Source organism: Entelurus aequoreus, linkage group LG01 (genome assembly GCF_033978785.1).
Source record: "Entelurus aequoreus isolate RoL-2023_Sb linkage group LG01, RoL_Eaeq_v1.1, whole genome shotgun sequence".
Classification (NCBI taxonomy): domain Eukaryota; kingdom Metazoa; phylum Chordata; class Actinopteri; order Syngnathiformes; family Syngnathidae; genus Entelurus; species Entelurus aequoreus.
The window spans coordinates 18668749-18681949 of NC_084731.1; the positions used below are offsets into that span (position 1 = coordinate 18668749).

The 13201-nt window shown below is 39.7% G+C and overlaps 1 protein-coding gene across 1 annotated transcript in view; it reads left to right on the top strand.

The window, feature by feature from the left end:
* LOC133648740 (dihydropyridine-sensitive L-type skeletal muscle calcium channel subunit alpha-1-like) overlaps window positions 1-13201 on the top strand; it is a 120877-nt gene that overhangs the window by 63979 nt on the left and 43697 nt on the right. The window contains exons 26-31 of the mRNA XM_062045125.1: window positions 4476-4634; window positions 6201-6311; window positions 8099-8182; window positions 8436-8483; window positions 11874-11900; window positions 11990-12115. Of these exons, the coding sequence (XP_061901109.1) occupies window positions 4476-4634; window positions 6201-6311; window positions 8099-8182; window positions 8436-8483; window positions 11874-11900; window positions 11990-12115 (555 nt within the window). The remainder of the gene's footprint in view (window positions 1-4475; window positions 4635-6200; window positions 6312-8098; window positions 8183-8435; window positions 8484-11873; window positions 11901-11989; window positions 12116-13201) is intronic.

The window sequence follows — 13201 nt, forward strand, 5'->3', positions numbered from 1 at the left end:
ACAAAAGGGTTTGTGATAATACAAATTATCTACATAATCATTGTTGTATCGACTATAGCCTACAGCAGGGGTCACCAACGCGGTGCCCGCGGGCACCAGGTAGCCCGTAAGGACCAGATGAGTAGCCCGCTGGCCTGTTCTAATAATAGCTCAAATAGCAGCACTTACCAGTGAGCTGCCTCTATTTTTTAAATTGTATTTATTTATTAGCAAGCTGGTCTCGCTTTGCCCGACATTTTTAATTCTAAGAGAGACAAAACTCAAATAGAATTTGAAAATCCAAGAAAATATTTTAAAGACTTGGTCTTCACTTGTTTAAATAAATTCATTATTTTTTTTACTTTGCTTCTTATAACTTTCAGAAAGACAATTTTAGAGAAAAAATACAACCTTAAAAATGATTTTAGGATTTTTAAACACATATACCTTTTTACCTTTTAAATTCCTTCCTCTTATTTCCTGACAATTTAAATCAATGTTCAAGTATTTTTTTCATTTTTTATTGTAAAGAATAATAAATACATTTTAATTTAATTCTTCATTTTAGCTTCTGTTTTTTCGACGAAGAATATTTGTGAAATATTTCTTCAAACTTATCATGATTAAAATTCAAAATAATTATTCTGGCAAATCTAGAAAATCTGTAGAATCAAATTTAAACCTTATTTCAAAGTCTTTTGAATTTCTTTTAAAATTTTTGTTCTGGAAAATCTAGAAGAAATAACGATTTGTCTTTGTTAGAAATATAGCTTGGTCCAATTTGTTATATATTCTAACAAAGTGCAGATTGGATTTTAACCTATTTAAAACATGTAATCCAAATTCTAAAATTAATCTTAATCAGGAAAAATTGCTAATGATATTCCATAAATTATTTTTTAAATTTTTTCAAAAACATTCGAATGAGCTAGTTTTTCTCTTCTTTTTTTCGGTTGAATTTTGAATTTTAAAGAGTCGAAATTGAAGATAAACTATGTTTCAAAATGTAACTGTCATTTTTTTCGTGTTTTCTCCTCTTTTAAACCGTTCAATTATGTGTAAATATCATTAATTATTAATAATAAAATAGAGTTAAAGGTAAATTGAGCAAATTGGCTATTTCTGGCAATGTATTTAAGTGTGTATCAAACTGGTAGCCCTTCGCATTAATCAGTACCCAAGAAGTAGCTCTTGGTTTCAAAAAGGTTGGTGACCCCTGGCCTACAGTATACGGCTCTGTTTGATCCACCCATTTGTTTACATTCAAGAGTTTTGCCTTGCTGTTAGCGGTTAGCTATTGTATCCTCCGACAGGGGTAGTGAAGCATGTTTAGCCATTCCCCGTCCTGCAGGGATCCATCCATCCATTTTTCTCCGCTTATCCGAGGTCGGGTCGCGGGGGCAACAGCCTAAGCAGAGAAGCCCAGACTTCCCTCTCCCCAGTATCTTCGTCCAGCTCCTCCGGGGGGATCCCGAGGCGTTCCCAGGCGAGCTGGGAGACATAGTCTTCTCAACTTGTCCTGGGTCTTCCCTGTGGCCTCCTGCCGGTCGGACGTGCCCCAAACATCTCCCTAGGGAGGCGTTCGGGTGGAATCCTGACCAGATGCCCGAACCACCTCATCTGGCTCCTCTCCATGTGGAGGAGCAGCGGCTTTACTCTAAGTTCCTCCCGGATGACAGAGCTTCTCACCCTATCTCAAAGGGAGAGACCCGCCACCCGGCGGAGGAAACTCATTTCGGCCGCTTGTACCCGTGATCTTATCCTTTCGGTCATAACCCAAAGCTCATGACCATAGGTGAGGATGGGAACGTAGATTGACCGGTAAATTGAGAGTTTTGCCGTCCGGCTCAGCTCCTTCTTCACCACAACAGATCGATACAGGGTCCGCGTTACTGAAGACGCCGCACCGATCCGCCTGTCGATCTCACGATCCACTCTTCCCCCACTCGCGAGCAAGACTCCTAGGTACTTGAACTCCTCCACTTGGGGCAAGACTCCTAGGCACTTGAACTCCTCCACTTGGGGCAAGATCTCCTCCCCAACTCGGAGATGGCACTCCACCTTTTCCCGGGCGAGAACCATGGACTCGGACTTGGAGGTGCTGATTCTCATCCCAGTCGCTTCACACTCGGCTGCGAACCGATCCAGTGAGAGCTGAAGATCTTGGCCAGTTGAAGCCATCAGGACCACATCATCTGCAAAAAGCAGAGACTTAATCCTGCAGCCACCAAACCGGATCCCCTCAACGCCCTGACTGCGCCTAGAAATTCTGTCCATAAAAGCTATGAACAGAATCTGTGACAAAGGGCAGCCTTGGCTGAGTCCAACCCTCACTGGAAACGGGTCCGACTTACTGCCGGCAATGCGGACCAAGCTCTGACACTGATCATACAGGGAGCGGACCGCCACAATCAGACAGTTCGAGACCCCATACTCTCTGAGCACTCCCCACAGGACTTCCCGAGGGACACGGTCGAATGCCTTCTCCAAGTCCACAAAGCACATGTAGACTGGTTGGGCAAACTCCCATGCACCCTCAAGGACCCTGCCGAGAGTATAGAGCCGGTCCGCAGTTCCACGACCAGGGCGAAAACCACACTGTTCCTCCTGAATCCGAGGTTCGACTACCCGGCGTAGCCTCCTCTCCAGTACACCTGAAAATGTACCATAGTAGCAATATAAAATACAATATTACAGTACGTGTAGCAGCTGCAGGAAAATCAAGTGATTATTTGGCGTATCACTCGATGGAGCCCGCGTACCACTAGTAGTACATGTACCGCAGTTTGAGAATCACAGTCCTATGCCTTTTACACAGAGTGTATCGCCAATGTGTGCTCTTTCACACAGCTTTACCGTGTGTCCGGTATGACATATGACATTTATAAATGTGGTTTCTACACAACAGGGTACAAGGAGTCTTGGGTATTGTGTTTCACATACCAGGTCCCAACTATTCCCTGCTGTTGCCTTTCGCACAGGAGGCGTTCCACCTCTTTTACAGCTCGGATACTACCTCCAAAAAACTGGTCAGGTTGACCATATCATGCTGTTCACACAGAACAGTGTCACAGGATACAAACAGATTCAGGTTACAGACACACAAACATGCATAAACAGTACATCTATTGACAATGATAAAACTCACGTACACTGCAAAAAGTCAGTGTTCAAAAACAAGAAAAAAAAAAATACAAAAATTTGGGGTATTTTATTTGAACTAAGCAAAATTATCTGCCAATAAAACAAGAACATTTGGCTTGTCAAGACTTTCCAAAACAAGTCAAATTAGCTAAACTCAATGAACCCCAAAATACCTTAAAATAAGTATATTCTCACTAATAACAAGTGCACTTTTCTTGATAGAAAAAAAAAATATGAGACCTTTTTGCTCAATATGTTGAAAAATATTCTTAAATTAAGTAAATGCTAGTGCCATTATATTGACATAATAGTTTCATTTCTTGAAACCAGCAAACTTACACTAAAAACTAGTTTATTTTTCTTAATGGAAAGGCAACAAGGCAACCGCTTGTTACTCTCGGGGTCTACTAGCCGATCAGGCAAAACATAATGTCTAAAAATGCATTTTTCCATCGATAACATGACATCATCGCGTCAAATGCGTGCTCTTTCGGTCAATTAGTGCGCGAGGAATATATATATATGTATATACAGTATATATATATGTATGTATATATATATATATATATATATATATATATATATATATATATATATATATATATATATATATATATATATATATATATATATATATATATATATATATATATATATACATACATATATATATATATACAGCCCGGCACCCAACCAAAAACATTTTTATTGTAATTTTGAATAATTTACCTGAATGTGCATGAACTATTTTTGTTCAAAATAGTTTGAAATGTCACATGTTAAATGTTTAAATATTAACTGTCCGTTTACTGTACTGTGCCGACTTTACTACTATATGAGTACGTATTTTCTCTTGTTTCATTGAAAATAAAACGGCAAAGTCCATTTGGCCGTCATCCGTTTTAATTATGAGGCACAATTGTGTCAAAGTCATGATTTTTTTGTTTATTCTTGAAATAAGAAATTATTACTTTGAAAAAGCAGTTTTATACTTGTGAGTGTTGATGACACAGCTTTGCAACAGTTGATATTCTAGTTTCAAGCATGTTTTACTCAATATAGGTCATCAAATCTCAGCAACAAGCTGTAATATCTTACTTAGATCATTTAGGACCAAAACACTTAAAACAAGTAAAACACTCTAACATAAAATCTGCTTAGTGAGAATGATCTTATCAGACAGAAAATAAGCAAATATCACCCTTATTTGAGATATTTAATCTTACTTAGATTTCAGTTTTTGCAGTGTATGCTGCATGTTCACATGAAACCACATCATGTTATGTACCCAACATGCTTGAATTATCCATATACTTACACTACCTTCTATATATCTTCCTTTAACCTTCCAGCGCCAATGTGTGCAGTATGCGCTGAAGGCTCGACCACTACGTTGCTATATTCCCAAGAACCCCTACCAGTACCAAGTGTGGTACATCGTGACCTCCTGCTACTTTGAGTACCTCATGTTCCTTCTCATTATGCTCAACACCATGTGTCTTGGAATGCAGGTATGAACACATCACACATGTGTAAACAGCCTGTCTATGGTGCATTGCTCTTATTCTTTAGACTGTTTCCAAGTCCCATTAGTTCTACGCTAGATATACAAATATATATATATATATTAGGGATGTCAAACGATTAAATTATTTAATTTTGATTAATCGCAGTTTGTTTGTACATTGTTAACTCAAAATTAATCATGATTAATTTTATGTATACAATATATTTATATATATATATATATATATATATATATATATATATATATATATATATATATATATATATATATATATATATATATATATATATATGTCTTAATTAGATTATCCAAAAAATAGTGCTCGATACCGTGGTAGAGCGTAATATGTATGTGTGGGAAAAAAATCACAAGACTATTTCATCTCTACAGGCCTGTTTCATGGGGGATTTCCTCAATCCTCAGGAGATTTTTCTCCTGAATCTCTTGAGGATTGAGGAAATCCCCCATGAAACAGGCCTGTAGAGATGAAATAGTCTTGTGATTTTTTTCCCACACATACATATATATATATATATATATATATATATATATATATATATATATATATATATATATATATATATATATATATATATATATATATATATATATATATATATATATATATATATATATATATATATATATATATATATATATATATGTATATCATGTATACAATATATATATATATACATATATATCATGTATACAATATATATATATATATATATATAAATATATATATATATATATATATATATATATATATATATATATATATATATATATATATATATATATATATATATATATATCATGTATATCATGTATACAATATATATATATATATATATATATATATATATATATATACATATATATCATGTATACAATATATATATACATATATATATCATGTATAAAATATATAAATATATATATATATATATATATATATATATATATATATATATATATATATATATATATATATATATATATATATATATATATATATATATATATATATATATATATATATATATATATATATATATATATATATATATATATATATATATATAGTAGCACACATATTTTATTTTTTTGTTTTTTTTTGCCTAATTTGCATCACTTTCAATAGAACACACACACACCAAGGGCAGAGGCACAATATTTGGCACAAATACACTGCTACTTAAGATTAATCAAAACTAGTTGTGGCTATATAGATGTTGTGTTATCTATATAATAGCAGATTTTACACTGGCACCTACATTGTAACCATAGTAACCCATGCAGATAGACCCTTTGAGACACTTGTGATTTAGGGCTATATAAATAAACATTGATTGATTGATTGATTAATAAGGCGCGCTGACATGCAACAGCAAATGCAATCTGATCACTTTCACAACGGATGTGTGTCAAATATAAACACGTCTTTGGAGAGCTCACAAAAGGAATGGAGCAAAGGACAATCATACACCGTATTTAAGCACGCAATCATAACTATCTCATGACATTTGCATATTTCAACCCACAGCATTGTAACCAGTCGGACCACGTCACACACCTGTCTGACATGCTGAATGTGATCTTTACCGTGCTCTTCACCGTGGAGATGATCCTGAAACTCATGGCCTTCAAGGCTAAGGTCGGTGAACATCAGTATATAGTCAGCCTACAAACTTTGTTATTACTCCGCTAACCTCATTTAACGCGCGTTGAAATGTGTTTACTTACTGTGAGACCATCCTAGAGTCTGTTTCAATGCAGGTCATATTATGCTATGGCGATAGAAATACAGCATGTAAAGAAAACACATCCTTCCGCCTCAGGCTGGACTATAGATGGCAAAGCAAATAATAGATTCTGTGCTACCTGGGTCCTCTGTAATGGAATTTAAATGAAGTATAACAGCACCATTTTCTCATGAAACTCGTATCAGAACATATAACCAAAAAAATTGACCAAAAACAAATGTCCACTGCAGAGGCCACTGTTTCTCTCTAGGGCAGTGGTCCCCAACCACCGGGCCGTGGCCCAGTACCGGTCCGTGGACCGATTGGTACCGGGCCGCGGCCTCACAAGAAGTTAAAAAAATATACATATATATATATATTTTTTTTTTTTAATTGAATCAACATAAAAAACACAATATATACATTATATATCAATACAAATCAATACAGTCTGCAGGGATACAGTCCGTAAGCACACATGATTGTATTTCTTTATGACAAAAAAAAAACAAAACAAAAAAAACGTTTTTTTTTACCCCCACCCGGTCCGTGGGACAAATTTTCAAGCATTGACCGGTCCGCAAGTACAAAAATGTTGGGGACCACTGCTCTAGGGTATATATATATATATGCTGTAGACCACAGGTGTTAAACTCAAGGCCCGGGGGCTAAATCTGGCCCGCCACATTATCTTATGTGGACCGCGAAAGCCTGGAAATAGTATGTGTTAATAAAATGCTTAACCTTTTCTTACTAAATATATTTGTAAGTTCCCTTTTTGACATTAAAAATCATGTACTGCATGCAATTGCATATCTTCTAAAATCCAATATTATCAAAATCTAAATGTTACATTATTATTAGAGATGTCCGATAATGGCTTTTTTGCCGATATCCAATATTCCGATATTGTCCAACTCTTAATTACCGATTCTGATATCAACCGATACCGATATATACAGTCGTGGAATTAACACATTATTATGCCTGATTTTGTTGTGATTCCCCGCTGGATCCATTAAACAATGTAACAAGGTTTTCCAAAATAAATCAACTCAAGTTATGGAAAAAAAAATGCCAACATGGCACTGCCATATTTATTATTGAAGTCACAAAGTGCATTATTTTTTTTAACATGCCTCAAAACAGCAGCTTGGAATTTGGGACATGCTCTCCCTGAGAAAGCATGAGGAGGTTGAGGTGGGCGGGGTTGAAGTGGGGTAGGGAGGGTAGGGGGTAGCGGGGGTGTATATTGTAGCGTCCCGGAAGAGTTAGTGCTGCAAGTGGTTCTGGGTATTTGTTCTGTTGTGTTTATGTTGTGTTACGGTGCGTATGTTCTCCCGAAATGTGTTTGTCATTCTTGTTTGGTGTGGGTTCACAGTGTGATGCATATTTGTAACAGTGTTAAAGTTGTTTATACGGCTACCTTCAGTGTGACCTGTATGGCTGTTGACCAAGTATGCTTGCATTCACTTGTGTTTATAAAGCGCCGTTTTAAAAAGTCATAAATTTTACTTTTTGAAACCGATATCGGTAATTTCCGATATTACATTTTAAAGCATTTATCGGCCGATAATATCGGCAGTCTGATATTATCGGACATCTCTAATATCAAGCTTATTTTAGCTGTACACACAGTAGGAATGGTATCTTTAAAAACACAGATAATAAGTCGTCATTGTATTTTGTTCTCTTGCAGGGTTACTTTGGAGACCCTTGGAATGTTTTTGACTTTGTCATTGTAATCGGAAGTGTGGTGGACGTGACTCTGAGTGAAGTTGATGTGAGTTGTTCCATCAGTTTTGTCACAAAACCCATGTTTTCAGCTACAACTTTTTGTTTGAAGGGATTTGTCTATTTGGCTTTGTTTCCCGCACACATCAGACTAATACATATAATAAATAAATAATTGTATTAAGTCACTTTTTTTTATTTGGAACCGTACCAATTCAAACAAACAAAACTGGTCTTAATCAAGCTGTGTCATCACTTTTCACACTAACAGAATTTCTTCGATTTCTTGTCCTCTCCCACAGGCAGCGCTGGTGTCTTCTGGAGGTCTTTACTGTCTCCACGGCTGTGATGTAACTATGAATCAATGTGCATTTTGTCGGAAATCTCATGAAGAATTAATAACTGAATCCGCGAGCAGCGTTAAACGAGTGCCTCGCAACTTCACGCAACTCGGGGTTCATGCAAAAGTCAAGTGTTCGCTTGAAACAAAACTTACTGCGAGTATCGAAAGAACTGGGATGAAAACGGGACTTATGTTATAAAAGCCGATACAAAAAGTAGGCAACTTCCGTACTTTAGCTTCTTGAGATGTTGTCTTCTTGGTTTACTCATGCAAGACATGCTTATTGAACTTTCGCTGAATTTTCTATAAGTCGGTGCTCACAAGTACATTTTGAAGGCTCATACTGAAGACCCTGAACAGTGTGGACTTTTTATGTATGGCTAATTTCGTACAGCATAGCAACATCCATCCATCCATCCATCTTCTTCCGCTTATCCGGAATCGGGTCGCGGGGACAACAGCTCCAGCAGAGACCCCCAGACTTCCCTCTCCAGAGCAACATTAGCAACTTCCTCCTGGGGAATCCCGAAAGGTTCCCAGGCCAGAGAGGAAATGTAATCCCCCCATCTGGTCCTTGGCCTGTCACGGGATCTCCTCCCAGTGGGACGTGCAACGAGGACCTCCCTAGGGAGACGCTCGTGAGGCATCCGCACGAGATGCCCGAACCACCTAAGCTGGTTCCTTTCCAAGCGAAGAAGCAGCGGCTCTACTCCGAGTCTCTCTCGGGTGACTGAACTTCTCACCCTATCTCTAAGGGAGATGCCAGCCACCCTTCTGAGGAATCTCATTTCGGCCGCTTGTATCCGCGATCTTATTCTTTCGGTCATGACCCACACTTCATGACCGTAGGTGAGAGTAGGAATGTAGATAGCTCAGTAGACCGAGACCTTTGCCTTCTGGCTCAGCTCTCGTTTCGTCACAACAGTGTGGCAGAGAGACTGCAATACTGTCCCAGCTGCTCCGATTCTCCGGCTGATTTCCTTCTCCATCTTTCCCTCACTCGTGTACAAGACCCCGAGATACTTAAATTCCTCCACCTGAGTCTCGTTGTCTACCTGGACTGTACAAACCATCGGTTTCCTGCTGAGAACCATGGCCTCAGATTTGGAGATGCTGATCCTCATTCCAGCCGCTAAACACTCGGCTGCGAACCGATCCAGTGAGAGCTGAAGGTCACGAACCGAAGGTGCCATCAGGACCACATCATCAGAATCAGAATCAGAAGAGTTTTTATTGCCATCGTTTGAGAACGGGTTCACAAACTAGGAATTTTACTTGCCGCAATCGTGCAACATAAAACACATATAACACAGAATAGAATAACATGAGCTGTAACTGAGCTATCGGGTCTTGTTATTGTTCATGTGCCTGATGGCCGAGGGGGAAAAAACTGTTCAGGTGGCGGGAGGTGTGGGTCTGGATGGACCGTAGTCTCCTGCCTGAGGGAAGAGGGGAGAATAGTTTGTGTCCAGGGTGAGAAGAGTCAGCCGTGATCCGACCTGTGGTCCTGGAGGAGAACTGGTCCTGGAGGGGTGGGAGTTTGCAGCCAATAACCTTCTCAGCAGCACGTACAATGCGCTGCAGTCGATGCTTGTCCCGAACTGTGGCGCCGGGGAACCATGTGTCATAAGACATGCAAATATAAATTATATACAAAGAGGATACAAATAAAGTGTAGAGTTTGCCCTCTAGTGGGTTCCTCTGACCCTCACACACTACCACGAGAGCCAGGATTTCAGGGTGCAACACTGTTTTATTTGCATAAATGTGGAGAGGCTTTTGCTTTCCAGCAAAATGTATTTCTCTTTGTTTCTGTCTCTCTCTCTCTACGGCTCCCACTCCAACTCCCACTATGTGTCTCGTACCGGCTGCTGCTAATAAAGGCGACAGGTGATTAGATAACAAGGGCCACCTGGGCCATCTACTCACCTGGAAAGAAAGCCATTATAGGGTTGCCAACCGTCCCTTGAAAAACAGAACCATCCCATATGCACAAACAAAAGTACGCGTTCCGTATTGAGCTGTAATTTTATTACCAGTTGTAAGTGGCCCACAGAGCCGATTATTTTGTAATCATGTTCCTGGGTTGGTGAAGTGGCACAAAGAGCCAATTGTTAAAGGGAAACACATCACTCAGTCATGTTTTTACTATTTAGCTCACAATTAACACCAACAGTCCCTCCAACCACCACCAAATGTATATATGGATTATATTATAACCACAAAAGATTAACATTCTGTCACATGTAAAATGTGCAGCTAAATTTGTCTCTGCGTATTTAACCCATTCTTTTGAGACGTGGGCAGCTAAGATGTGGCATCCGGGGACTTGATTCGGGTCGTAGGTATTTGATGAAAAAAACCATCCCCCAGCTCTTCCTGGGGGATCCCGAGGCGTTCCCAGGCTAGCCGGGAGACATAGTCTACCCAACGTGTCCTGGGTCTTCTCCGTGGCCTCCTACCAGTCGGACGTGCCCTAAACACCTCCCTAGGGAGGCGTTCGGGTGGCATCCTGACCACATGCCCAAACCACCTCATCTGGCTCCTCTCGATCAGAGCTTGGTCCGCATTGCTAGCAGTAAGTCGGACACGTTTCCAGTGAGGGTTGGACTCCGCTAAAGGCTGCCCTTTGTCACCGATTCTGTTCATAACTTTTATGGACAGAATTTCTAGGCACGGTCAAGGCATTGAGGGGATCTGGTTTGGTGGCCGCTGGATTAGGTCTCTGCTTTTTGCAGATGATGTGGTCCTGATGGCTTCATCTGGCCAGGATCTTCAGCTCTCAATGGATCGGTTCGCAGCCGAGTGTGAAGCGACTGGGATGAGAATCAGCACCTCCAAGTCCGAGTCCATGGTTCTCGCCCGGAAAAGGGTGGAGTGCCATCTCCGGGTTGGGGAGGAGAACCTGCCCCAAGTGGAGGAGTTCAAGTACCTCGGAGTCTTGTTCACGAGTGAGGGAAGAGTGGATCGTGAGATCGACAGGCGGATCGGTGCGGCGTCTTCAGTAATGCGGACGCTGTATCGATCCGTTGTGGTGAAGAAGGAGCTGAGCCGGAAGGCAAAGCTCTCAATTTACCGGTCGATCTTCGTTCCCATCCTCACCTATGGTCATGAGCTATGGGTTATGACCGAAAGGACAAGATCACGGGTACAAGCGGCCAAAATTAGTTTTCTCCGCCGGGTGGCGGGGCTCTCCCTTAGAGATAGGGTGAGAAGCTCTGCCATCTGGGGGGAGCTCAAAGTAAAGCCGCTGCTCCTCCACATCGAGAGGATGAAAAAAAACACTGATGATAAAAAATACCAAAACATTATTAGATATGATTACATTCCATTCCTGCAATGTATTCTGTTGCTGTGCAGACGCAAAGATAAATAATACCAGTATCTGTTTTTACAGGCAGTGGATCCTATGCAAGCAATTGCCGTGAGTTCACGTCTAGTTTCCTGCATATTTAGATTTGTTGTTGAGTTTTTGCTTTTAACTGTTTTTGCTTTCTCTATCCATCTGAAAAGTCTTCAGAGAACATGAGTGTCTCAATCACGTTCTTCAGACTGTTCCGTGTCATGCGTCTGGTGAAACTTTTGAACCGCTCTGAAGGAATAAGGAACCTCCTGTGGACCTTCATAAAATCCCTCCAGGTCAGTTTCATCCCACCCATCAGAAAAACAGTAAAGAGGTCTACTGTGTTAGTTTTTGGAACTGTTCAAAAGAACTGAGAAGATCAAAACGGCATCGGTGTAACAACTCGTGGTTTGTTTAAAGAGAATACAATTACAAAAAAAGCGGTGTTACAAAAGACTCTCTTTAACATTTTCTCTGAAGTCCTGAAATTTGTCAGAATCGGCGAGCGAGGCCAGTCTGTATGCTTAATTAGAGAAAAGGAGAAAAGAATGCATGTCTGTGTGCCACACATCGACAACACAAAAACTTCCACTTCTCTGATTTAGCTTTAGCGTCAGCTTGTTAAACGGTTGGCATTAGCAACGAAGTTATCTCAGCTTTCGGCTAGCTAAACAAATGCTGTGTTACAGCATGTAACCAACTGAATGATTATGTAATGTATAGCATGGGATTTGCCGTCTTACTACTGTTTTACTTACTCTGTAGGTCAATGGTTTTTTTCGGTAAAATCTCAAACGAATCCAAAGAAAACGTTTTATAACTTAGGGCCTCATTTGGTTTGCGTGTACTAAAACACGTGCAAACTTGATAGCATTGGTTGATTGATTGAAACTTATAATAGTAGATTGCACAGTACAGTACATATTCCATACAATTGACCACTAAATGGTTACTGTTCCTAATATACATAAACGACTTGTCATCGGCATGCGACTGTGAATTGTTTTTGTTTGCGGATGACTCGGCCCTGCTGGTATCCGACAAGGACAAGTCACAGGTGGAGAAAATCCTCAGTGCTGAGCTCTGTAGAACTTTCACCTGGCTCGCTGACAACAAGCTATCCATACACTTGGGTAAAACTGAATCCATCCTGTTTGGGTCCCACATCAACCTTAAGAAAGTCAATGACTTCACTATAAAAGTGGGTGACATTGTTATCACCAGGAAAGATGAGGTCACCTACCTAGGTTCCATTCTAGAGGCTAACCTTTCCTGTGATAAAATGGCAACCAAGGTAATCAAAAAGGATAACCAACGAACGAGATTTCTCTACAGAATCTCCTCTCTGGTCAACAAAAGCACCATGAGGATTCTGGCGGGAA